The sequence below is a fragment of the Phoxinus phoxinus genome (assembly GCF_949152265.1).
Source record: "Phoxinus phoxinus genome assembly, chromosome: 2".
NCBI lineage: Eukaryota > Metazoa > Chordata > Actinopteri > Cypriniformes > Leuciscidae > Phoxinus > Phoxinus phoxinus.
In genome coordinates this window covers 39062007-39087775 of record NC_136877.1, presented here as the reverse complement: position 1 = coordinate 39087775, position 25769 = coordinate 39062007, and the positions used below count along the sequence as shown (strand labels likewise).

Here is a 25769-nt window from a genome sequence, read left to right as displayed (position 1 = left end):
CCTAGCTTGTATTGAACCTGAAATGTTCCTTTAAGCAACCTGGACTAGGAGCTAAAGACCAATATTAACATTTTGGCTGATAACGTTGAGCCAATAATTGTTTTCATGTTGATATATAAATGATTATCCTGATTTTATATACTGTGTGTATTTATATATATATATAAAATATTATAGAATTGTAGTATCTATCATATACATATATATATATATATATATATATATATATATTATATATGATAGATACTACAATTCTATAATATTTTGTCTAAAAAACTAAACATTTTAAATACTACAAGTGAATTTAAGCATCAAAACTTAACCTTGTTCAATAATTATTACATTAACATAAATATTAGTCTTTTAAATATTAACTTAATGGATTGTTAGATAATGGAAAAGGTCATATAAATGTAGAAATAGGGTAAATGAGCATGCACAATTAAATATCCAAATTTGAGTGATGCCAACCAATTAAAGCATCATTAAAATCGACAGATAACTATGGAAGCATGTTTCCGCCAAGGAATAAAATATTTAAAAGATAATTCCGACTTTTTCTCTCACAATGACTTTTTTCTCAGAATTGCGAGATATAAACTCGCAATCGCAGGTTATAAAGTCAGAATTGCGAGATATGAACTAAAAAGTTTATATCTCTTAATTCTGACTTTATAACTCGCAATTGCAAAGTGCCTTACTTGTGAGATAAGACCCAACAACCTTTTAGTTACCAGCCCTAGAAATGAGCTACACCACCTCTAGGAGAAACAGAGAAGCAGAAATAAACTGACAGACCAAGACAACGACTGAGAAAGACAGAGCGAGGAAATGATGGCGTGAATGTGCGAAGCAGAATTAGAAAGAGGGTGAGAGACAGAGAGAGAGTGAGAGCCACCGAGAGCGACAGAAACGTCCCAGTCAGAAAACAGTGTTAGCGACTCCCACTACAGCCCTGATTCTGCACCCCACCGCCAGACAGGATTCCATCTGCGTGACAGCATTCCTACTGTACTGTACCCGTGATGGATGTGTGGACAAACACATGGAGGATAATGAACTCCCGCTTCACAGAGCTGAACTGCTGCCGTTCATCGGTAAATAGGCCCCGTCGGTTTGCACATCCTGCCTGACAACCGCATACAACTCCATCAAAACAAACACTGCAAATAAGGAATCACTTTCAATTATCACTGAGAGCCGCGTTTCATGCAAGAGAATCCGTTTCACCGTGTATCGGTTCTATTGTGTGTTGCTTCCAACAAAGCTCAGCCAAAGCGGATCTATCGTTTGACAGCTGTTGCGGGCCGCCCTCGGTTTAATGGGTGGAACCGCTATCTTCAATCTTACTATAACTGATCTCTTGCCTGCCAAAACCTCACTTTAAGTGCCTTGTCCATCACAGCTGTTTTCCCTGAGCTGGCTTGGCTGAAGTCTGGACTGTCTTGCTGTAACAAGATGTTCATGTACCACGTTTGGTAAGTGGAAGCGTGCCAGATGCAGCCAGCAACATATCTGGGTTTGAAACATTGCATTAAACACCTGCCAACTGCAGTGATATCCTTCAAAATGTGGGCGTTAGACAAAACCTCTGCAAATCACGCAGGGTGACCTGGGGATCACCTACTCAGATTCAATCAAGGCAGAAGATTTTTGGATAAAGTGTAAATGCTGACAGGGTTTGAGTTTCCCTTTCATTTCTTTCTCACTTGTTCTTTGTTTCCTCTAAGCCTAGATCACACCTCACCTTCTTATCAATGGTGCAGAGCTGTTCTGCAGGTAAATAGTGGAAGGGGTAGAGGAAACGCCAATTAAAGTTGCCTTCACCTCCCAGCGATCGATAGTGCACGTCTGTTTTCTGCTTGTTCTCTTCGTGGCCGTGCATCCAGCTAGGATTGAAAAAATAACATTCGCAATTACCCGACACATCATTTCTAACACATTAGAAGACAATGCAGCTTAGCTGTAATTGACCTACAGCTAGGGTCTATGGTTGCCTTGCAACTGTGTGTTTGTAGCTACTGATCGATAATTTTTGCATGCCGTTGTTACTATTGGTCACAGTGGCAACAGACAAGCAACAGGCCCATGACATGGGAAACAATAACAACTTAATCTATCCAGAGCTCATATACACAAACCCAGCAACCCATTTATGACACCCAGATGTACCCTTTCACATAAATGTCACTCATCTTCTCCCCAGTAACACTGACATCATCCAAGATAACATCTCTCGTGTTCCATATAATACAGCGCAGGAAGAACCTATGGGAGCAGAAAAATTTACATGTTATGCTTCTGGATGTGTTTCGAGACAAAATGATAGATATTAAACAAAAGCGATGAGTTTACTTTTTAGCTTTGCGTGGTGTGATGTTAAATGGAGGTCCTGGTGGACCTAAAGATTTAGGGAACAGGTCCAACCACATCTGTAACCGCCCCTGTGTGTTGGAAAAAATAAAACAACTCCTTGAAGACTGACAGGGCAACTCGTAAAAAAACATGAAAAATAAAAATAATAATTACATCAATATAAAATAAAAAGATAAAATCATAAATATAAAAAATATGTTTTAATATGTTTAATATGTTATGAGACTGTTACCTGTTCTATATCTGGCTGCAGGGGGCTGTAGAGGGGTCGAGTCTCTACATGTTCAGGCACCAGACCCTGCCTTCTCAACACCAACAGAGCCAGACGCTCCAACACTGGTCCCAGGTTAGGGTTCAGAGGTTTCCCTTCATCTGAGGGCCAACCATAAGGTCATTGTAGATTATATTCACACTGACGCAGAAGGACCCAAATATAATTTTTTAGCTTAAAATTGTTTAAGTTATAAGGAAGATTCATCATAATGTTATTTTCCATTAAAACCATGAAATGGAACCACTATTTAACCTTTGATTTGATATGATGAACATTTGGGCATTGGATTTTATGAAGTCATAACCGAGAGCAGAAAAGAGCCAACATTCACGAAGCATTCCACTTAAATAGTCGGAAATGTTTATCTTTCCCCTTTTCTCAGATGATGCGTTGATTTCATTGCTGTTGATCTAAGAAGAGAGTTTCCCCTTTCAAAAAGCAAAAAGAGAGAGCGAGAGAAGAAAAAAAATAAACGTCCACTGTTGAGTTTATGGTTTGAAACCCTGTGTCATGTCCCTGAGGGAAACATGGTCGGAGTGTGGAGAAAAGAGGAAAAAGACTGAAGTGGAGGAAGATCATTTCTGCCATGAAGTTGGATGCCCGAAACGGCCACCTGATAATTGCTTTGACGCGCGGGTTGCCGCAGTTACGTGGGCCAAACAAAAAGTCTAAGATGTAGTATTCCTCCGCGGCGAGACACGGGAGCGGGAGGCTGAGAAGCCCGCCACAGTGTTGACCTTGGCTGAACATGCTTATATGCTAGTTCCCCATAAATCTGAAGCCGGCCTCATCCCAAAGCATCATGGAAGGGAAAATGACTGGAGGGCTTGGCTTTCTGTAGGCCCTGTGTGACATCTGACTGGTAGAAAGACGGCCATGGGACTTTAATGGCTTAGAGGTCAAACCAGAAGTGTTGGGAGGATCTGATCAACATAATACACACCTAATGGTGAACTAGCATTGTCATCCCAGGGGCACACTTTAAAACAGGAGGGGACGTCAGGTTGCTGTGGCAAGGAGTGATATATTTGCTGTGAATGAATGACTATGTCAGAGGTGCTGTATGTTTACACAGGTCCTTCGTCTTTACAATATCGCACTTGTTTTTCTTCACACAGAGGAACAACTCATTCTTTCCGCTCATAGCGCCCGAGCAAGAACAGCCAAGCGGCCTCCCCGACAGCTCTGTGATCCCACACACACAGATATGATGTATGGCACAAGCCGAGACATATATCGTTATTCTTTTTCTGTCAGTGTTTTCACAGAACCGCAGCCGATCTCGTGCTCGGCTCACTTTTTTTAATGACGGAAGATGTGATGGAGTCAGGCTGCTGCTTTGATTAGCTCTTACTCGTGACTAATGCTTTCAGCAGCTCCAAAGAAAAGACTTCCACTTTCTTTTTTCGCCGTCCAGCCGGCGGGTTTGATAGGTCATGATGCCAGTGTTTATTCGTACGTACGCGTTCATGTGCATTGCTGCGCACAAAATTCTCCAAGAAGCCGCTCTTTGGGAATGACAATCGCAGAATTAACGATCAAATATCATGAACATTAAATTGACTGGTAGGAAACTAGGTCGACTTGGAGTGTGTGTTTAGGACACTGACCAAGGTCTGCGATGGTGTACTCCTGTCCTCTGAAATAGACTCTATCCTGCTTGTAGACGGGCAGTTTGTAGTTTCTCCTCTCGCACAAACGATGAAGTAACTGGGATGGTTTTAGCTGATCTCGCCACTGGTTAACTCCCGACCTAGAGTCGGGACAGAAACATAAAGAGTTCATTTATTATGCAAAACCAATGGTGTTTCTGAGCCGAATGTGTTATCACAGTTGTTGTGACAGCCAACAGTTACAATTGTTGTTGTTTTTCTTCGGGGTTTTTTTTACATTTAGAAGATGATTACTCTGGTGGTTAGCTGGTCTCCTAACCAGGCCAAGCTGGTATGTTTTTGTATAACACCCCATTAAACAAGTTATATGAGACAGCATGGCTCTGCAAAATGGAAAATATGCATTACATATTTAAAATAAATAAATACAATAAAAAATGTAAATAATAAAAAATACATAAGTACATAAAATAAGAAATAAAGTAAAATATGCAATTCTTATATTTAATATAAATAATTTAATTAAGATTAAAAATATAAAAATGATGTAATTTGGGGAAAAAGATTATGAGACTGTGTAACCTAAACATGTCAAAAACCAGATTGCCCAAGCAGGATCACAACATGATACAGTATTCAAACATATATTCAAACAAGGTGGTTTGCTGGTCTTCGCAGCTTAGGGAAACTGGCTTCAACTTGTTTAGCTGGTTGTCCAGCATCACAGACTAGTCTTAACTGCTTGACCAGACTAGAAGACCAGCTAACCATCTTAGACTGGTTTAAGCAGGGTCAGAGAAGATGGAAGTCAGGATCTGAATATGACTGAATCCGATGGGATTCAAAGGTCAAAGGCTAGGTCACGGCTCCAACATGGCTTTAACATTAACTACCTGTTCTTTACAGATTTCATAATCACTACTAATAACTGTGAGGTGAAAGGAAATAGAATAAGAGACAGAGGCATTTCTTACAGACAGTAGGACTGTGGCAGCCCGCAGCGAGCGCCATGGCGCGACAAGAAGCGATTCTCCAAATCAATGACGGTCTCTCCGATTTTCTCATCTTTAGTGACCATGTCATAATCATACAGCATGATCTTTAGGTCCTTCTCAAGAGGCAGAGAACACGTCAGCTCAAACATCCTAAATGAGAAGCAAAAGACACACATTTCAATCTTCCATCATTTTCAGAAATTATTTTGCTTAAAAGTTCTCCAAGGTAACCATCCACATGCTCCGTATTCTGTCTCTGTATCATTTATCCACCAGATCACTTTCCTTCTTGCAGGTATCCGACAGCAAGACTCTTAAAATCAGGGGGGTCATCATTATTATGAGTGTGGCGACCCCTGCTGGTACAATCAATCCTTGCCATGACGTGTTTCTTTATGTGTGTGTTAGAATCTGTTCAAAGAGACAGACAGAAAGAAAGAGAGAAAAAAAAAAGACAGATACTCACTTTCCAAAGACGGGGTCCAAAGTACAGGGTATGTAATTGTCGTGGTCATCGACTGATTTCTTGCCAAGTGTGATCTTAACATAGGGGTCACACTAAGAAAGAACAAGAAGTGCTTGTTAGTATGTGTTAACATAGCCACACACTCACACATATATACTATAAGCAACAATATCCAAAACAGCACGCCCTCTTTTTGTACTTAAAACAGCCGCTCTTTGCTCTCGCGGTGGAAAAAAGCATCAAATCTCTGTGATCAGTGCGTGTTTCATAGGCAGCGAGTACATGTGTGAAATGTTCCATATCATAACTCCTGGCCTGAGTAAGTGATGAAAGGACGTCATCTTAGCATATTCGCAACTAATGAAGGGAAAGCCCATCTGACGCAGGGCCAGCGTTGGTGGCGTGTTGGCCCGGTCTCGGGCAGCGATTGAGAGTTTATGGTTGTGGGTAAAAGGGTGGCTCCATGTTTTCATAAAGCAATTTCTCGGCTCTCTTATGACTCTGGCACTGCAGAGACTTCGCAAAGGGCTCGTCTGGCTGACGAAGATTTGTGAATGCATGTACTGAAAATACAAGGGCTGTTGTATACAACCCTGATCCATATACAAGGACACTGAAAAGCAAACTGCTAGTTAGCATGTTCCTTTCCTTTTTCATGTATTTTGGTTGTGTCGTACCTACCTTGCCATTGGCATCTTTGGGCTGTAAGCCATAGGCCTGGATGATGTAGACGCGTACCAGGCACTCCTCTATTCCGTTCGGGGGGAGCTTGGAGAACCGACGTGGGGGTACAGAGATCGAGGGATCGTCAGGCAATGGATAGATCTTAAATGAACCCTGAAGGAGGACGGGACAGGAGTCAGTGTAACTCATGGTGCAATTTAGTTTTACTTTTTTCTGGAGACCTGCTGTCTGGGGCCTCCAGACAGACCTCAAATTACACTTTAATCCCTCAAATTTAGTTCCCTCAAATCCTACTAGAACTAAACCAGTTGTAATCCAAATAAACCATGAAAAAGCATCTACACTCTTCAAATTAGAGGTTCCCATTAGAATCAAAATGGGTTTTAAAGCCATATGCCAGATGCCATAGGAGAGTATTTTTAAAGGTGCACCAAAAAATAAAAATCATTTAATAAAAATGTTTTTTTACAAAACCAAACGTTTCTACCCAATGTTATTGTCATTCTTTTTGTTGGCTCTTGCTTCTCATATGACCGATCGCAACAGATTTCAACAGGATTGAACTTCAAATGAGATTTGATACTGACAGCCAAAGGGAAGATTATCAGTGAACAATGACTTTTACTTGTTTGGTTTTGACACAAAAATATTGCAAGCTATCTTCAGAAGACTTTTCTTGTAAAGTATATAACTTGTGTAAGTTTTTTGGACTACTTTTATGGGATTTTTTTGTTATATATCTATTTTTGTTGTATGGAGAAAAGGGTGTTATGTGTTGTATTGTTAACTGAAACTTTTCATTCATTTAAATGGAGCAAAATTAAAAGCAAATAACAATAAATATATATAAATAAACTTTACTTACTATAATAGTATATAAATATTACTAAAACAACACTAGTCTGAAATTATATAAAACATGACCAATTGTTTTCCACAGAAGACATGATGACAAAATTAAAAAATGTGTGTGAATTAAATTTTTTACAAATGTTAAATTAAAAAAAATTATAATAATTTTTAAGTTCCACAAAAAAACAAACATTTTATTCGTAAGTTCTTCAGAAACGATCTATGTTCTGGTGCTTTAAAGGGACACTAAGTAGGAATTCCTCCCATCTAGTGGTGAATTCGTATTTTGCATCCAAACTAATTTTGCTCTCCAGCGCCTCGCTTTTTCAAATGCGCATTGCATCTACGGTAGGCGATATGTACCAAAAAGCTTTGACAGGATGTCTTCTAATAGCACTTCGTCGAGGGGGGGTGTTTTGAAACATTGTTATTCATAAAAATAAATCATGAGAACATGAACTTCATCACTGCATGTGCAGGAATTGTAAAATCTTTTTTCTTATTAACTGAAGTAGCCTAACGCAATATTTTTACTCTAATAGCTTATCTTTCCCCACACATATGAACTGTGATCATGCAATAACGTTAACTTTACATCGCGATGCTGAGCTACAGTGAAATGATAGAAAAGACATTATCTGTGATAGCAATTCGCCTCATTCGCGCAAACTGGAGTAGTATGAGGCTCGCGTCTACCGAGCCGCGCTAAACACCGTGCCGCAGGACCTCTAGACGCACATAAACGCGTCTTTACATTGAAATCACTCGCGCCAGACGCTCAAGAGTGAGTGAGTAATCATTTTAAAATAAAATTGACTTTAATCAAACCACGGATCCGTGATAAGTTTTGTGATCCGTCTGTTAGCACTATGATCACTTTGAGGGGAGGATAAATTTATCCTATAAAAATAATTAAGCAGAGGTGGAACTACAATAAAAGCTGGAAATCCCACGCATTTTACGTTCTATTTTTGACTTTTTTGGCGACGATGTTTTTTTTCTCCTGTGGCGCGGCATATGTATGGTCCATAATAACAATGCAATCCAGACTTTTAAACTTGCCGGTGCAGTTTCAAGCGCCTCTCACTGCTCTGCACCTGCGTTTCTGCTGGTTTCGGCTGGCTCTGAACGAAAACGCGTTGTGGAAATGCGTTGGCTTAGTACTTTTTGTCCCTCTCTGCTATTATAGTTTTGCAAGATGGCGGAACTACATGGAAGCCTCCGTGGACCTACCCGTCCCATGTATATAAAGATAATTAATTCTTCATTTAGAAGGATAAGTCAGATAATTGGCCGAGGTATTTGTACACCATTGAGGACATATTTATGAATAAAAATATTGATTTTAGATAATAAAATACCTAAAAAGATACTTAGTGTCCCTTTAAACACAGAAACCAGTACAATGACCCGAGGAACCCAGAATGTATCTTCAAGAACATTTTAATCTCCAATAAAACCATATAGCCACCCCAAAAACCCTGTACAACATAACATGGTTCTTTATAAGAGGGTTAAGGTTAGGGTTACCTATAGGTCCTGCAAAGAACTATTGAAGACGCTCTGTATTTAAGAAGCAGTGTCTGTAAAGAAGGCAAGGAGACACATTTTGGGAGTTCATAGTTCACCAAAATAATGGCACGAGACTCTCTGTTGCAGAACGCTCTAAATTAACAAATTATTCAAAGGTAAATTTGACAAAGAACAAACTGAACCTGCCAGATGCAAGTATGTGATCTGTTAAATAGAAGGCCTGATTCAATGATTTTTATTGGCTCAGCTAATAAGCATCAACACCCATCCCTTGCATCATCTGGCGACGCCTGAATGTTTTCCCTCTTGAAGACTGAATGAGAGCACATGTGATATCAGACAACTGATAGTTATAACTGAGATGTTATAATGACCCTACCTTGAACTCTCCAACAACAGAAGGGTCTTCACTCTCATTCTGGGTTCTTCCACGGTAAAGTTTAAACGTTTGACAGAAATCAGCAAACTTCTCAAAGCCTTCTGTTTTCTCCAGTTCTCTGTCATACACCTGAGATAGGAAGCACAGGAGAATGTGTATTTTGTGATATATGATTTGCATTGCAGCTCTTTAAAAATGTGCTTCAATCAACTCAAAGGGCTGAAAGGACACATGCTATATACAAGACATCCATTGTTTGTCTTGCCAAAGCAGTTTTCTTTAAGAATCTTGGACTCTGGGATCTTTAATTGTGGGTTTAACATTTCAGGCACAAGTCAAACTACCTCAAATGCACCATTAATGCAAAAAGATCTGGCAATTCCTGATTATGAGAATGTTTAAAAACTCCAATAAAATGCGCAAAACCGATTTGTGCCCAAGGAAAATATGCTTTGCCGTGACATTACACAACTTTTAACTAGCGGCGCACAACTCTCCAACCAAACGGCCACCCAGGAGACAACTTAGTGACAAAAGTATGAAGGAATCCTCGTAAGCGAGTCGATCTGTTTTTCTAGTTGACTCACTCAGGCCCGGTCCCTGAACGTGTGACATGACACACATCACATGAAATCCTCTCCCAGTCTCTTTTGCTCTTTCCCTGCCTTCAATCTGTCCCTCAGGCAGCATAAGCCCAAAATAACAGCTAATCTCAGCAGTTTTAGGGAAAGTGTTTTTGTCTGCCGCTCCTCCCGGTGCGTGGGACACTCTCACACGGTGGCAGCCAACAACTGGGCCCGTTCCTCGCAGGTAGCCCTGAGACCCGAGGCCCCTGCCAGATGACTAACGGACACATTATAGATTGGAAAGGTTGGAAAGAGTGGCTAAGGCGAGTAGAGAGAGAACGTGGTGACAGGGGAGATCGCTGACAAACCGGCCAAAGATCGAGGGATGATAGGGAGGTGTGGGCTGGGGGGAAAATGGCTCGATGACGTCAGTAACGGAGCCCTTGTCTGCACTTGGTTATCCCCCTGCGGCAACCCCGACATGAATTCATCGGAAAAGTTGGGAATCTGGCAGCCACTGGCTCTATTATAAATGGATAAGTTTGTGGGAAGTGGGCTGGAGTGGACTGGAGTCGGGGTGAGTGAGCATTTGAAAGTAGGCATATGCACTCCCTAGGGAGACCGCAGGGCTTTGAAGTTCGGCTGTGTGTGGAGCTGATGTTTCTGCGACCTCGGATTCTGGCATCCTTATGTTGGTTTTGCTTGGGCACTGATAATGTCACTATAGTTCTGATGAACTTTTGCTGTTAATCTCCATGTACAGATTTCATACCGCTGGGATCATGTTAGACGTGCCAGTGGGAAGACATGAGCATGAATAAACAATGACAAAATGTTCATTTTTGGGTGAATTATTCCTTCAAGTTCCACAAAGAACTTTTTATTCTCTAGCTCTGTAGGAAACCATGAACTGGTTCTTCAAGAGGATAGTTCCTCCCATATTGAAAGTTACTCATGTTAATGTCGAACCAAACCAGACTTTCTTTCTTCTGTGGAACACAAAATAAGGGCTTTATCTATTAAACCCTGGGTAAATATCATCCTGGGTTAGTTTGTTTTTTACGTCTCACACTCATACCTTATCCAGGGTTAAAAAATAATCCTGGGTCCTCATGTGGTGAAGTTTCACACTGGGTTAACGTTCTTATCTGCATATTTGCAGTGTCAGAGTCATTGACTGGAAGAACACAATAGCCTACGTGACCTGTTTAAATAAAGGCTCTAGCATTGTGTATCGTCGTATTATATATTGCCCTGTGACCTGTATATATTGACCCATATCAAGTCTGTCCCGAATTAGACTTTTTGGACTAGAATTAAGAATAAAACAAGTTTCCCCTCAAGTATTGAAACAACACAACAACACAGTGTTTCTGTGACTAATACTATCCAAAGCATGTGAATATGAGGCATGCAATTTGGCATGCAATCACAGTTTCTAGCTGTGACATTCTAACATAGCATTGTTTCACACTGCACAAGTTTGGCACCACAGAGTGGGTTACCATTGCAAACGTGGTGCTCACACGGCTCCCGGAGTTTCTTAACCCCAGGTCAAAAGGAGTGCAAACCCCGCTTCACAAGTGTGAAACGTTCTATACCCTGGGTTAAAAGCAGAGTTTAGAACACCTACTGTATACCCCAGGGTTAAGTTCAGTGTGAAAAGCCTTATAGTGTTTTTTGGGGGGTCTAATGTTGTTTTGAGTCCCATTGACTTTCATTGTACGAACAAAAATCTTCTTTTGTGTTCTGCAGAAGTATGAAAGAAAGTCACGCATTTAGAACAACATGAGGGACAACATTACTGTGATGCCTTACCTGCAGTGTATCGAAGCCCTTCTCCATATAACTTCCACACTTGTTCCTCTCACCTGTGGAGGCATAAAACTTGCTCCACCAGTCCATAAATTCATCCTGCTGTAGACACAGAGGAAGAAAATAAGAGAACAGGAAGATTGAAGCATTACAAGCAAGGAGGGTCTATACATATCTGACCCCACATCTCTCATTCAATAGACCTTTGCTTAATTAAATCGGTAATTTCATGAATAGGAGTGTCTAGTCTGAAAGCAACGAAGGCCTTAACTTACCCACCGCCCCATCTAAAGCATGTCCGACAAATTCAACACAAACAATAAGACAAGGTTAGAAAAAGTGAAGACAGAAAAAGAGTCAAGAGAAAATACCCTCAAATGTCAAAACATTTTAAGCAGAAACATGCATGAGTGACAGTGACACCATCCACAGACCAAACGACCAGTGGAAACAACCCTTTCCATAACTTAATCTTTTCCATAAGTGACTGATCAATCATTCCTCTGCTGTAATGCTGGTAATTGTAAGCATATCAAATGAAACTAGAAAGAAAGCGTTCATATTGTCATTTTTCTGGTACTTTCACGGGTATGAATCAGGAGCGCTGATGTTCTGCAGCAATTTGATGTGCTAATCACCACTGATACTGCAAGTCTCGCCAACGCTCACTCATTCCACGTGGAAAGTGTGGGAAATTTTTCAAAAAGGTACAATCAGGCAGTTCCCACCTCAGCCAGCACCACATTCCCATCCAACCAAAAGACAAAAGAGTGTTGTTAATGAGGACACAAGTGACACTGCCTCAAAACAAGACACAAAAGTGTAGTCTGATTATGATGTGAGTCTTGGGCAAATACATGTGTGTGTGTGTTTGACAGATGGATGGATGGATGAAAGACAGACTGACCCACCACGGCATAAAACACAGTGTGTTTGGAAGAGAAGAGATCCCTCCATTGGCTGCACCCACACACACTTCTCTCTCTTCTAAAAGGCCAGTTTCGACTCACCCTGAGGAGAGACTCCAAGTTTCGCTTCCATCGTTCTTTTAACTTTTATGATGAGAGAGGAAAAACAGTAGTGATGGAGCAATGCCGGGATATGCTGGGTTTTTTCCTCGTCTTAGTGGTTGGGGAGTGTGGCGGAGTGGCGTGCATTTTGGTGGCCAGGCAGGGGGGGCCGACAGTGTTGTTTAATTAACCCACATGCCACTGCCGTGCCAAGGAATGTGCGTGTACTCGTGTCAGAGTGTGTCATATACTGTAGGCTACCCCTGCTGTACATGATTATGTGTGACAAACTCTGAATAAAATCTTTCATAAATACAGTTTGTTTTTAATCAGTCATAGTCTGCGAAAATAAAAAGGCAATAAATGAGAAGAAATAAAAAAACTTTCTGTTCAAAAGTTTGGGGTCAGTATTGTTTTTTTATGTTTTTGAAAGAAGTCTCTTATGCTCACCAAGGCTGCTTTTATTTGATCAAAAACAGTATAAACAATAATTATATAAATATAAAATATATTCTAAATCAAAAATAACTGTTTTATATTTCTAGACGGTTTTAAATCTGAAAACTCCAAAAAGCAACGAAATTGTCAGACATCCATTAGTGCATGTTCACAGAGGAAAACAACTGAAATACAGCGCTGATTGTTCTCTCGAACGATACTCGACGACAACGGCGGAATCCAAATGGCAAGTTCAGCAGCTGGAATTTGGTGAGGTGAAGTGACGGCTAACCGGCTAGCATTTACATCAGCGGGAATCCTCCTGTCACTCAAAAGTGGACACACCCTTAATTTAACAGAACTTTAAATATTAATCAACTAAACGGGTGAGTTATAAATAAATTAACCCCCCTCACAGTTGTTATGAAGGGCAAAATTAGCTGTATAGACCAAAGCCACATAGAGAACCAGGCTGTAAACATGTTTTTTTCTGCTGCAAAGTTGGGCATTTTAACATGGGGGAGATACAGATTTGACTCACTTCTGCAGCCAGCCTCAAGCGGCCAGTCGATGAATTGCTGTTTAATTCGCTTCCGTGTTGGTTTCAAGAGAGAGACAGGGAGGTTGCCGCTTGGTTCTGTCATGAAACTCTATATGGCACAGGCTTATTAGTCCTTAACTCAATTTTCTTGCAATAGGGAACCGCTGATTGGTTCCTGGTGTATCAGTAGCCAATGAGCTTGCTGCTCAACCTTCAAATTCGTGGTCTGCATAAGCGCGCTTACAGAAACCCTCAACCTTCCCCAGCTCCACTTGTATAGATCTGCTAAGGGCAATTCATCTACGCTATATTGTACAGCAGCAGCATGTCTTGCTTGCTCACAGCAGAGTGTCGTGTATACATGTATGTATCGGCAGTAGCAACTCTAAAGCAGCAATAACCAACAGCAGCGTAGCAGATCTATTCCGCCAATACCAAACATATCAATATAGTCATGTTAAGCCTTTACTGTAACTTTTGATCAACTTAACGTGTCCTTGCTGACCCCAAATTCTTAAATGGTAGTGTATTTCACTCTTAATAACTTATAAGATGCTAATAAAGCTATAGTACTTGCAAATAAACAATCCTATTAAAAAACAAGCCTTAATATTAATATAAACCAATAATAAACTAATAATATTTCCGGGGAGATACTGTAGTAAGATGAGAAGAGTCACAAAACAAAGCTCCAGAATTTCTCAGAAAATGTGAGACTCCGTAAAATTTAAAAACAACAGAAATTTTATTTCAGTAACCTGAAGTCAGAACAGGTTAAAGGACTATGGCATGTTAGGAGAAATTAATCAAATTTAAAATAAAACAAAATTAGTAAGTCCAATCATTTACAAAAGACACAGTACTCAAAATAGGCTGAAGGGCTGTAACCTGAAAGCTCTAGAAGTTAGAGTTAGACATTTTGGTCTCAGTGCAGAGATTCTGAAAAGAACGCAAATTTATGCAATTATTTCAAGTCGACATAACAAAGGAGAGAAATGAATGACTCAACAACCCATACACAGAGAGAATGAGAGATTAGAGCGTCAGAGAGATGAGCAGGAAGGTGAAGGTAACATGAAGGGAACGTTTTTACGGGGGAGTGTCCCCTGGTTCCTGCGTCTACCCAGAGACGGCACACGGGGTCGATGGGACTGGGTGTGCGGTAAGTATCTGCAGTGTATTGTGAAGCTGCCTTCAGAATCACTTAAGCTGAGTTGGCCTGGCTGTGCGGCAGTCTAACGGCCCTGAATGGTGCTTTTCATAGTACTGCCACATGTCTCCTCTCTTTGTCTGACAGAGCTATTAAAGCGGAGACTAAGGACGCCGTGACAGCCATGTTTCCATCCGAGTTACTGTGTGTGCGTCTTAGGTGTTTGTGCGCAAGTTTATTAATCGGATTGCATGTGACCAAGGAAATAATGTTCCATTTTGCCTCTGAAATGATGTGTAATGAGTGTGTGTGCATGTGCGTTTGGTCACCCAGACACTTCGAGTGCACCAGATGTATGTGTTTAGTTATTCTATACTCTACCCAAAGGTTTTTGGGCTTAGGGGTATTATTAAAATAAGTACTGCTCCATATAAACCTGGGTGTATATGTGCGTGCATGCTCGCAAAAGGGGAACGCACTGTCGAAAGAGATGTTATACAGATGAAAAGATAATGTTAAGTGTATGATATGGTTTCAGACATTAGGAACTTTGAAATTTATGAAAATGAGAGTATTTATATTGGTTGCTATGTCCCAGGGTGGATTGGTACCTGAAACAGGGTGGTCGGGAAGGCAGAGGGAAAACAGGGAACTACACTGCTCCTCCAAAAATTCATTCATGCAAAACCTGTTAAAATGGTTGCAAACATTCTCAATTCCTGAGGTAAAGGTTAACGCAGGGCACTGGTAGTGTTAGCTTTGAGTCTAAAAATGCTTGTGTGCACTAGTGATGAAAAATAACCAAATACAGTTGGTAATAATCGAGCACTGAACAGACGTTTAAATACACAGCACAGACATTCCATGTGTTTTGATTGACGGCTCATTCAGAAATATAAACAGTATCCAGCATGGCTTCAGGAATTTGCGACATGGAGTTGGTGGAAAACATGTAGGTTCTAAAGCAGGTGAAGTTTATTCCACAACTTTACAATTCAGTCTGTTTTTTTCATGAATGCTGTGATGGAGTGCAGTAGAGGCTGTATATTCATATAGCATACATACTATACAGTATACATTGATTAAATTCTGAAAAGTACAGTATACTTCTGTACTGTTCTGCCTGGTAGAGTATACAGCCATGCTGTTTACTAGCATAACTTCACTAGTCTGTTTAGGTTACATTCACACAGTCATTGTTTGAGGATGACTGCCGTATTTACTAGTGTTTATTTTCCTACAATATATAGAAGGCAAAAATTGAGTGTGAAAAGAGAGGTACCGGTATGTCCATATTAATAAAACAGTAGGCAAAAAGTACCTGGATGACCTACTACTTCCATCGAGCAAGGTAAGGTTACATAAATGACGTAACTGGCGCTGGCACTGGCCGAAGGTGGTTCAGTGATTAACCCTCCGCGTGCCATAAGGTTGAGTTGCCACATGAAAAGAAATAAAAAAATCCTGAAAAAGGGTGAAAGTTCGGTTCCAAAATGCAGTTGTCACTCTCACTAATAACCATAAGGCAACCATAAATACACACACGCACGATTCCTATTATTTGCCACTAAGTTTAGACTGGTCTTAAGAACTAGTCTGACCAACTAGCAATTAGCTAGGGCTAATCAGTCTTACTTTTCAGATTTAAATTAGACCATTCAACTTTTTTATGTAACTGACTTTTTAAGCTTAATTTTGAAAAATTGTCTAGCTTGTTTCCTAGTCTTACTTTCTAATAAACTATGAATATATTTGGCTTTGTGACGAATTGCATGCTCCTCTTCTGTAAGTTGCTTTGGATAAGAGTATATATGCATATACTATGTAAATATTCAATATGTGCAAAACATAATTGTATTTAGCATCCATAATATCACATCAATATTACACCAATGCTGGCCTTCTCAATCAGAAAGTTGGATAGACCTAAAGGGAATTTTCAATGCAAGTATACATTTATAACTGAATTTATTCTGGTTTTGGGCATCTCTTGTTCACTAAGAAGTGTGTTGTATTCCTTTACTCTCTGCACATTTCAGCAAGTCAAGGCAGTCTTTCAAATAACCTCCAGCATATTTGCATGGTCTGAAGAAAATAAAGCCACCAACCAATATTCCATTTTATGAGCAACCACAGTTCGGCATGTTTCTTTTTCTCCTCTCAAAACTACTGATGCGTTTTGGATGTCAACTGCAAAGACCGAAAAACTGGCAAAACTGTTGAAATGCTATTTGTCCTCTGCAATGTCTGAAGGCTTGGCAAAGACTTTAGCAAACACTGCATCATCACGGGGCAGATATGTGCATGACAGTTCTCACAAAGAATAGAATAGAATAGAATAGAATAGAATAGAATAGAAAAGAAAAGAAAAGAATAGAATAGAATCTGGAAAATATTTACTTTGTATTAAGCTGAGAGTGTATCTCATTTTTCTATCTGCTTTTCACAAAAATATCACTCCAAAGCAGTAGTTGTTTTTTTGTTGTTGCATTAAACGTATTCAATAAATACTTTAAGTTATGTAAACTTTGACAGGCCTAAAAACACATGTTGTAATATCTATCTCTTGATTTTGAGCCTCTCCAAAGGCACCATGACTGTTCCATGCTGGTGGAGTGACATGCCTATCTCCTCCCGAGTCTTTTTAAAACCATTTTCAAGAAACTGCTGAATATGCATCTCGCCAACACTTCACCCATTATTACTAACACTTGCGATTCTATATCTATTAAAAAAAAAAAAAAAAAAGGGAATAGTCACGACACTTATATTTTTGCCCTATTGTTGGTTTGATTGCTCTCCTCAATTGTAAGTCACTTTAGATAAAAGTGTCTGCTAAATGATTAAATGTAAAAGTAAATGTTTTATCTTAAATATTTTCCAGAGCCTCTCGCACCCCTTTGTGGATCCCAGACCCCAGTTTGAAAATCCCTGAATTACAAGACCTCAAAATAGTGAAACAAATCTCATCATAAAAACAATTAGGAAAAAGTGTGACGAACGGCTCTCTCACTATCTTTTCTCTCTCCCTCCTGAAAGCAACAGGACAGGACAAGCTCATAGAAGGTCTGCATCTTCAAAATTTCATTAGTGGAAAACTGATTGAATACACATTTTTCATCCCTCTCTCTCTTTCTCTTTCTCTTCCTTTCACTCATTCTTTTTCTTTCTGTTCTTGACATTTGGCAATGAGGGGAAATGCACTGGGAATCTTTTAACAGCCCTATTTACTTTGGCTCTGGTGAGAGAAAATTTGGATTTTTGATCATCTGGTTTTAATGTTTTCTAATAAAATAAATATCTTTGTTTGCAAAAAAAGAAACCTCCATGTCTTGGCAAGAGGAGGCAAAGAGTACTACATTTAGAGTGTGATATAAACAAGAAGTGGTATCAAAGGATTATGCTTAGTCTTAGCCTGGTGTAATGTAGTCATGAGGACTAGAACCAAAGCCTCAAAGCTGTGGAGATCATTTGACTAGAAACAAATTGGACCACACTAAGACCTGCATGACTTCCAAGAGTAGATGGGCCTAAGAAGATGACAGAACACACCTTTCTCCTATATACTTGCTTCTCCTTTCTATGTCCCTCATTCATGATCCTGACTTTTCTTTGTTGGAGAAAGTGCAGAAAGAATGATAGCTTGAATTCAATAAGTCTCCTTGATCTTAACACAAAACAGGATTCGTGTTCTGCAACCAATCTGAAGCGTAACAAAGAGAACTTTACAGAGTCGAAGACAAATATGAGAGCAAATTAGCTTTGCCTAAGAAATAAATAAATAACAATCTAACACAAAATAAATGGGTCTGTCACCCAAAGTTCCTGCAGTCAGTCGCATGTACAAAATCCTTCATTGAGTTAGAAACCTAGAGTAACCACTCACAAAGCCAACGAGATCTTGCAGATCTTCATGATTGGAGGCATCCGTTAACCTAATTAGACTGGTGTAAATATCATTTTGAAATACACTTTATGGTCAGAAGTATGTGGACTCCCTAACACCACACCCATATGAGCTTGTCTGAGCATTTCATTTCAAAACTGTATTGACAGAGAGTTTGTCTTCCCTTTGCAGCTATAATAGCTTTCAATCATTTGAGAAGGCTTGGAACATGCTGTGGGAATGATGTGGAACATGACTGCAGGAATTTGCACACATTCAGCGTGCAGGCACCGATATGGGGACTGACTAAGTTTCAATTAATCCCAAAACATGTGGGAATGGGATTCAGGTCTGTACTAGGCCAGTCAGATTATTTTTCGACAAACTCAGTAAACCATTTCTATATGGACCTCACTTTGAGCAGAGAGGCATTATCATGCTAGAAAAGAAAAGGTCCTCAGACAGCTGAATGCTTGATTTTACACACTTAACAGCCAAATCGATTCATTAGAGGGTGTCCACATATTTTTGTCCATGTGTACTTTACATTACAGTGTCTGCCGTACACATATTATGCAAATACAATTGCTTAAAATTGCAATTGTAGTACTGTACCGTATAGCTCTACTAAAGTACAAGCTTTTGTAAAGTACAAAATTCGAACAGAGAAAGTCACCCTAAACCTTTTTTTCTTCTGTGGAATCAGTGTTGTTATTGTTAACTAAAACGATCATTTGTGGGAACGTAACCTTAAACAAACCTTAGAAATGCTGCCTTAGCAATTAATTGAAATAAACTACTAAAGTACTACAATTACTAATACTGAAATAAAAATAAAGTGAGTCAATTTAAATAGCGAGTAAGAGTAAATGTAAATTGAGTATTTAAAGTATATTATATAAATATTTTAAGTATTTAAATATCATCTTAAAAAAAATCTCTTAACATCCTTAAAGTAAGATAAAAATTACACAATGGCACAATGCACAATGGCTTATTATATTAAGACTTGTTTTAAGAGAATTCATCTTGACATGTATTTTGTCATACTGTTTAGTATAAATTTTTATGAAAATGTCAGACCTTGGTCTGGGTGATGTCACTTGTCCATGCATCATCATACACCAAGGGCATGCAGCACAGGACTCAAGCCACATCGCATGTGTATTCCGCTTGTTGACTTTGTCACAGCTATTCTGACTGAATAAATGTGACATGCCATGAGCCACAAACACATAAAGACACAAAAAAAAAAATCCAATATTATTTTCACACGTAATGAGGGCAAGAAACCCTGGACTCAAACCATAACATTATACACTCAATGACCTAGTCACAATGAAATGAAGGTTGCAGAGAGATGGAAAGAGATGTGAAAAAAGGTGATGATGTCATACATACGTACATGGAGGCTGGACTGAGAAGGCGAGATGTTAATAATGGCAGAGCTGGTGCCGTCTGCCTGTTATAAACCAGAAGCATTGGTTAGTTGGTTAATGTTAGTAAAGACCCTTCATTCGCGAATCAACACGCTTTCAAAAACATGCAATCATATAGTAAGAGGAGCATTCATAGTTTCTCAGAAAGCCAAATCTTTCAATTTCACTATTCAAAGTCTAAAGCAAAACAGTGTTTCAGGTTTAAATGATAAACGTTTGAGGTTGTAATTGGAATGTATAATATTAAATATTCTTATCAAGACAAATCTAACTGAACTACACGTTATACCACACTCTACCAGCCAACAGTTCAATCCTGGCCGCAGTTATGATGAGTTTTGCTTTATAACATAATGAGAAATGACATGAAAACAGAGCGACACATTAGATCAGCAGCATATATGGATGAAGTAAGATGACAGCATATATTACGGAGCAGACAGTGGATTGGATCGCCAGGTCTGGAACTCCCAGACTAAGATGCAACAGAGAGCATCAATGAGGTACAGATGGCAACCATACCGAACGCTCTGACTCTAACCTGCGGTTTGTGCACTCAGACAGGACTGCGTTTCTAGCTGATAGATAAATCATTACCAAGGTCAGGACCGTGAAATGTGATTCCCCGATGAAGAATGACACCCCAAGATTGTTGTTTTTCCTGGATGGGGCTCAAAAGTGGCTTTATTTCCCCAATAATAGCTCTAACAGATGAGGAACTCTACAGTAGGATGAGTTCACGCTGCAATGTAAGCGCTAACGCTAATTAGCTGCAGACACAACACAACACGCATTTATATTCCGCAGCGCTGTGCCTCCCGATGCTAAATAAAACCATTGTTTTCAATAGGAACGTGTTGCAGCGAAAGGACCACGCCAAACATTAACCAACTTGGGCAATGCATTTTGCGGATTGAACAATGGAATAAAATAATTAAATTCTGAGGAGAGAGCTCTCCAAGGAGTAACAATAACCTAGCGTAGCAGTAGCATTTTAAAGACGTTTGTCCCTGTACACATTAGGAAATGTGTTGCAATAAATAACATGCACAGGACAAACATTTAATACAATTTAAGTGCAAATCTTATTACATCTACATACAAAAGGATAATATATCATGCAAAACATAACAGCAGTTTTGCTGTTACATGGAGAATAATTGTAATTGTTTGTTAAAGTCTGGGGTCAAAATTGGGGTGTAACGGTAGCCTCCCAGCTAACACACGACGCATGTATTTGTCCCGAACGATCACGGTACGGATGTCTTGGTTTAGTGCATACAGTCAGAAGACGAAAACAGTCAGTCACAGGTGATCCACACTACAATCTTGCAACAAAAAGAAATAGCTTGCTAGTAGCCTATATGCTGAGTTTCAATTTCTTTTTGTGACACTCAGGAAATTCAGGAAACCGGGAAGGCAGAAAGCGGCATTCTGTTTGTTTTCTTTATTTTACAAAAGCACAATGGAAGAACCAACCGAGTCAGTTTCCTTATAATTGGCAAATAGAGCTGGTTCTTAATAAAATAAAAATGTCAAAAGCACTATTGTATTTTACCCAAAATCAATATCTCCTCATAATTCCACATGCACGTTTAAATATTTTCTGCATAACTAAGTAGCACAGCTAAATATATTTTGTGATAGTTAGATGTTAGAAGTTAGATGGCAATAAATAAGTGACACACCTATCTCTATTAGGGTAATTATTTATTTAAAAATAAAACTATTAAAATCTTTGTTAATTAAAATAAATCTGGGAAGAAAATGTATGTAATTATTAGATTTACTTCAACTAAACAAACATGATAAATGTGGCCTGAAATAAGTTTAAGTACTAGAATTACCAACTAGAAAAAAAAAAAAATAAAAAAAAAAAATAAATAGTAATAAATAAATAAAAAACTAATAAAAATGACAAAACTAATAAAAAAACTAATAAAGCCATTTCAAAATATAAATAAAACCTATTAGTATGCAAACAATACTACAGTAACATTGGTCTCTATCTTGTGTGAATTGGTGATAAGCATTCCATACAGTACATATTTAATTTTTACATACATATATATATATATATATCATGAGAAGTAATCCAATCCAAAAATGTCTTGCGAGAAACAGCAGCTTTAGCTAAAAGCATTTTTTGCAGAGCAATTTTACACATCTCATCCTGATGAGCCTGGGAGATCGCATTACCTCACCGCATCTGTCACATGCAAATCATGCCGAAGCATTCCTGATTCCTCTGTATTCTGATGCACATGGTATGGGTGATTACAACGCTATGGTAGGCTGGTGTTACAAACAGCAGAACCATGCCAGACCTGTGTCTTCCCATGCAGCAACCACATCCTGCAGAAATTATGTGAAATCAAGCTTACTCTTTTACACATCAATCTAAATACAATCAAGAATGCTGGATGTGATGTGAAACGTCATCAAGAAAACTGGCTAACTGTTCTAATAAGTGCAAGACATAAGGACAGTTCATATTGTCTATGCAAACTTTTTCAAATAGACTCTTACAAGAAAGTCACAAAAATGTAGCTCAACAGGCCATCAGACTGGCTGCTCATAAACAGGGACCTGGTCGCAAAGGCCTGTCATCGAGCGCTCTCGTTCCCCAGAGTCGACCCCTAGCAGGGGAGGTGTGGGGGTAGGGGGTGGCAGTTATTGTGGCGCCGGTGGTGAGCAGTCAGGAGCGGGGGGATGCAGTTGCCCAAGACGAGGACTTACCACATCAGAGGGAGGACTGAACCCTCGCAGCGCCTTTTGCTGTGTAGTGCCAGGGCATAATAAATACAACAAGAGAGAGGGCTCCACGCAGCTACTCGGTAGAACAGCTAATTAGGACCAGGCCGCTTTGTTTGCTGTTGTCCTCCAACTAGAGGAGTTGCATTACAGAACATTTTGAAGTACACACATTAGTAGGGCTGTTTGACTCTCTTGCTGTCTAAAGGGCTTTGGGCGAAGCCACCAAGACGTAGGATCAAAATCAAACCTTTTCAGTAGTTCTCCCTCAAGTTTAACCTCAGAAACCTCTTCAAAGCTTCTCTACATGGGCACTTGCTTTTAGCGCCCTGTTTCTGAAGTATATCGTTTAACCCACTCAAAACCGTGGCAAATCCACAAAGCCACCGGATTGGTGTTACTTTCCCCTATGAGGTTGTGTTTGGCCTCATCAAAAACCTGCTTTAAGTGACGAACCTGATCCAGGGAGCGTTTTTTATGAGACCGCTAGGGATAGTATCAGGGTCTGGGCCAAGCCAAAGTAAAGTCTTTGGGGAGATGATGGGGTTCGAGTTACATTTAATGCACAGGGGAGTTCAGACCAGCTTGATGTACCACTCTGTACACCACCAAACACAAAATACAAGGCATTAGAGGTGAATATATTAAGTTATAATGCTTAAGGGGGAATAAAGAAAAACAAAACAATATATTTCAGTCCACTGGCACACGCTGTCTGTAGAATGCAATTTGCATGTCGCAATTCTCGATCATGGAGGCCAGTTATGAGTAAAAGGCTGTGGGGGATGCAACTGACTATCAAGACTATACAATTGTCATGTTGTGTATGGTCCACTGCAAAACTATTGAAGCAGGTACCATTTAATCCACATAGAGAACCACTCAGAAGAAAAATAGAAGTAGCAGCAACAGCATAATCCACATACTAACTAAAGACAATAACTGACAGGGAACAACTGTAACACAGGACTATATTTACAGGGGACAAACAAAGGCATCTAAACTAGACACAGGTGAAAATCATTAGTAACTAAGGCAACTAACAAGGGAATTAACTAGACTAAACTGAAAGGAAACTTTTTTTTTAGATTGAAAAGACTAGAACACTGAACATATCCCTGACAACATCACAGCTGCGATTCAGGCACCTGAATCAGGACATACAACATAAATGTACAAAAACAACTAAACCATTCGAAAGTTTTGGGACAGTAAGTTTGTTTTTAAAGAAATTAATACTTTTATTCAGCAAGAATACAATAAAGCAATCAAAAGTAAAAGTAAAAACATTTATAATTTGACAAAAGATTTCTATTTTAAATAAATGCTGTTCTTTTTAACATTCTATTTATCAAAGAATCCTGGGGGGAAAGCATCATGGTTTCCACAAAACATTGAAAAGCTGTTTTCAACATTGATAATAAGAATTGTTTCTTGATTCAAGATTCTGAATAAAAAAGGATCATGTGACACTGAAGGCTGAAAATTCAGCCGTCAGTACAGAAATTAAACACTTTCAAATATATTACAATTTAAACGTTTATTTTTAATTTTTTATTGTAATTGTATTTCACAATAGTACTCTGTTTACTGTATTTTTGATCAAATAAATTTAGCCTTTGTTAACATAAGAGACAAAAACAACAACATGTTTTTACCCCAAACTTTTGAATGGTTGTGTGTTTTTTTTTTCCTCGCTTAAATACGATAAAAACATTACCGGTATTTAAAAAAATCGTGAAGATTTTTGTGCATTCTGCACTCTTGGAAGTTTTATTTTTTTGGTTAATTGTGTAAAACATGGTTACTGGAATCATTCTCATAAAACAAAGTCTCAAGACAAGATAAAAGATAAGGTATTTTAACCACACTCTAAAAAATGCTGGGTTGTTTCAACCCATGTTTGAGTCAAATATGGACAATCACAAGGTTTACTTTTTTGGGGGGTTTGTCCATCCAAACATGGTTTGAAACAACCCAGTATTTTTGTGCATTCAGCTTGAACATGCAGGCTTTGTCATGTTTTTGCCATGTGTTTGTGTTCTGTTTTTAAACAGTCAAAAGTTACTGTGCCCAGGATATTGATTGGAGATATTGAGTATCTTCTTTCCAGATCTCACAGAGTGAGTATCAGACCATTTACTGCAATCGGGTTCCAAACAGTAGCCACATAGAGACGATCATATTTTCCTCTTTGGCTTTTCCTGGTTTCCTGAGTGGATCACAGCAGCCACAGGCTCCCACTGGAATGCTAGAAGTCATGCGGGATTGTGGCTCATGGATCAAATTGCTTTTCCTTCTAGTGCGATAGACCCCTGAAACTTTATTCTGAACCAGTGCAGCTGGCCGGTAAGAAAGACCGTGCTACTGTATGTCAAAACCACGCTGGAGGAAACTGAGGCGTCTATGAATGCTACATTTTGTAGTATTAAAACAGAATACGTAAAAAGAAGATGAGCTGCCAAAACTACTAATCAAATGCATGTTCTACATGTACAAAAAAACAACAACTACACCCTCGAGCAAAAACAAAATGTGATGTGCATCCAAGCCCGTGAAACAATAGCCCTTTTTTTCCAAAAATGAACAGTTAACATACCCATTTTCCCACAGTTCCTTCACTTCCTACATTCCATCAAACATTTCTGATAGACAAAAATTAGGGTTATTGGGGATTCTACCACAGATGACTGCGGTTGTGGTCCCTCTTTTATTTATGTTAGCAAGAATAAGCCATTTGATGGCAGTCCTCATATTTATAAATCAAGCCCAAAGTGCAGTGGTCAAGAGACATCTGAAATCAGGAGCAGAACTGGAGGGGATGTTTACTGAGTATTCAGCAATACATTTTCAAAGTTAAACATGTGGTTATTTCTTGAGTATTCAACTGATTTCATTAAAACCACAAGTGGTGTCCCCAATGATGCCATCGGAATTGCCTTGAGTTTGGACTGACGTCCAGGACCGTGCACGTTAGTAACATTTCAGGTTCATCATT

General features: G+C 39.2%; 1 protein-coding gene across 12 annotated transcripts in view; it reads right to left on the bottom strand.

Annotated features, from left to right (window-relative positions):
- dysf (dysferlin, limb girdle muscular dystrophy 2B (autosomal recessive)) overlaps window positions 1-25769 on the bottom strand; it is a 76390-nt gene that overhangs the window by 5600 nt on the left and 45021 nt on the right. For 7 of the 12 annotated variants that reach the window (XM_079605188.1, XM_079605185.1, XM_079605183.1 and 4 more), the window contains 11 exons: window positions 19984-20040; window positions 11557-11655; window positions 9173-9301; window positions 6406-6561; window positions 5725-5816; window positions 5238-5408; window positions 4261-4403; window positions 2609-2748; window positions 2356-2444; window positions 2173-2268; window positions 1748-1889 (listed from right to left, as the gene is read on the bottom strand). In XM_079605188.1, coding sequence (XP_079461314.1) covers window positions 1748-1889; window positions 2173-2268; window positions 2356-2444; window positions 2609-2748; window positions 4261-4403; window positions 5238-5408; window positions 5725-5816; window positions 6406-6561; window positions 9173-9301; window positions 11557-11655; window positions 19984-20040 — 1314 coding nt within the window. The remainder of the gene's footprint in view (window positions 1-1747; window positions 1890-2172; window positions 2269-2355; window positions 2445-2608; window positions 2749-4260; window positions 4404-5237; window positions 5409-5724; window positions 5817-6405; window positions 6562-9172; window positions 9302-11556; window positions 11656-19983; window positions 20041-25769) is intronic. The other 5 variants (XM_079605186.1, XM_079605191.1, XM_079605184.1 and 2 more) reach the window with 2 other exon arrangements.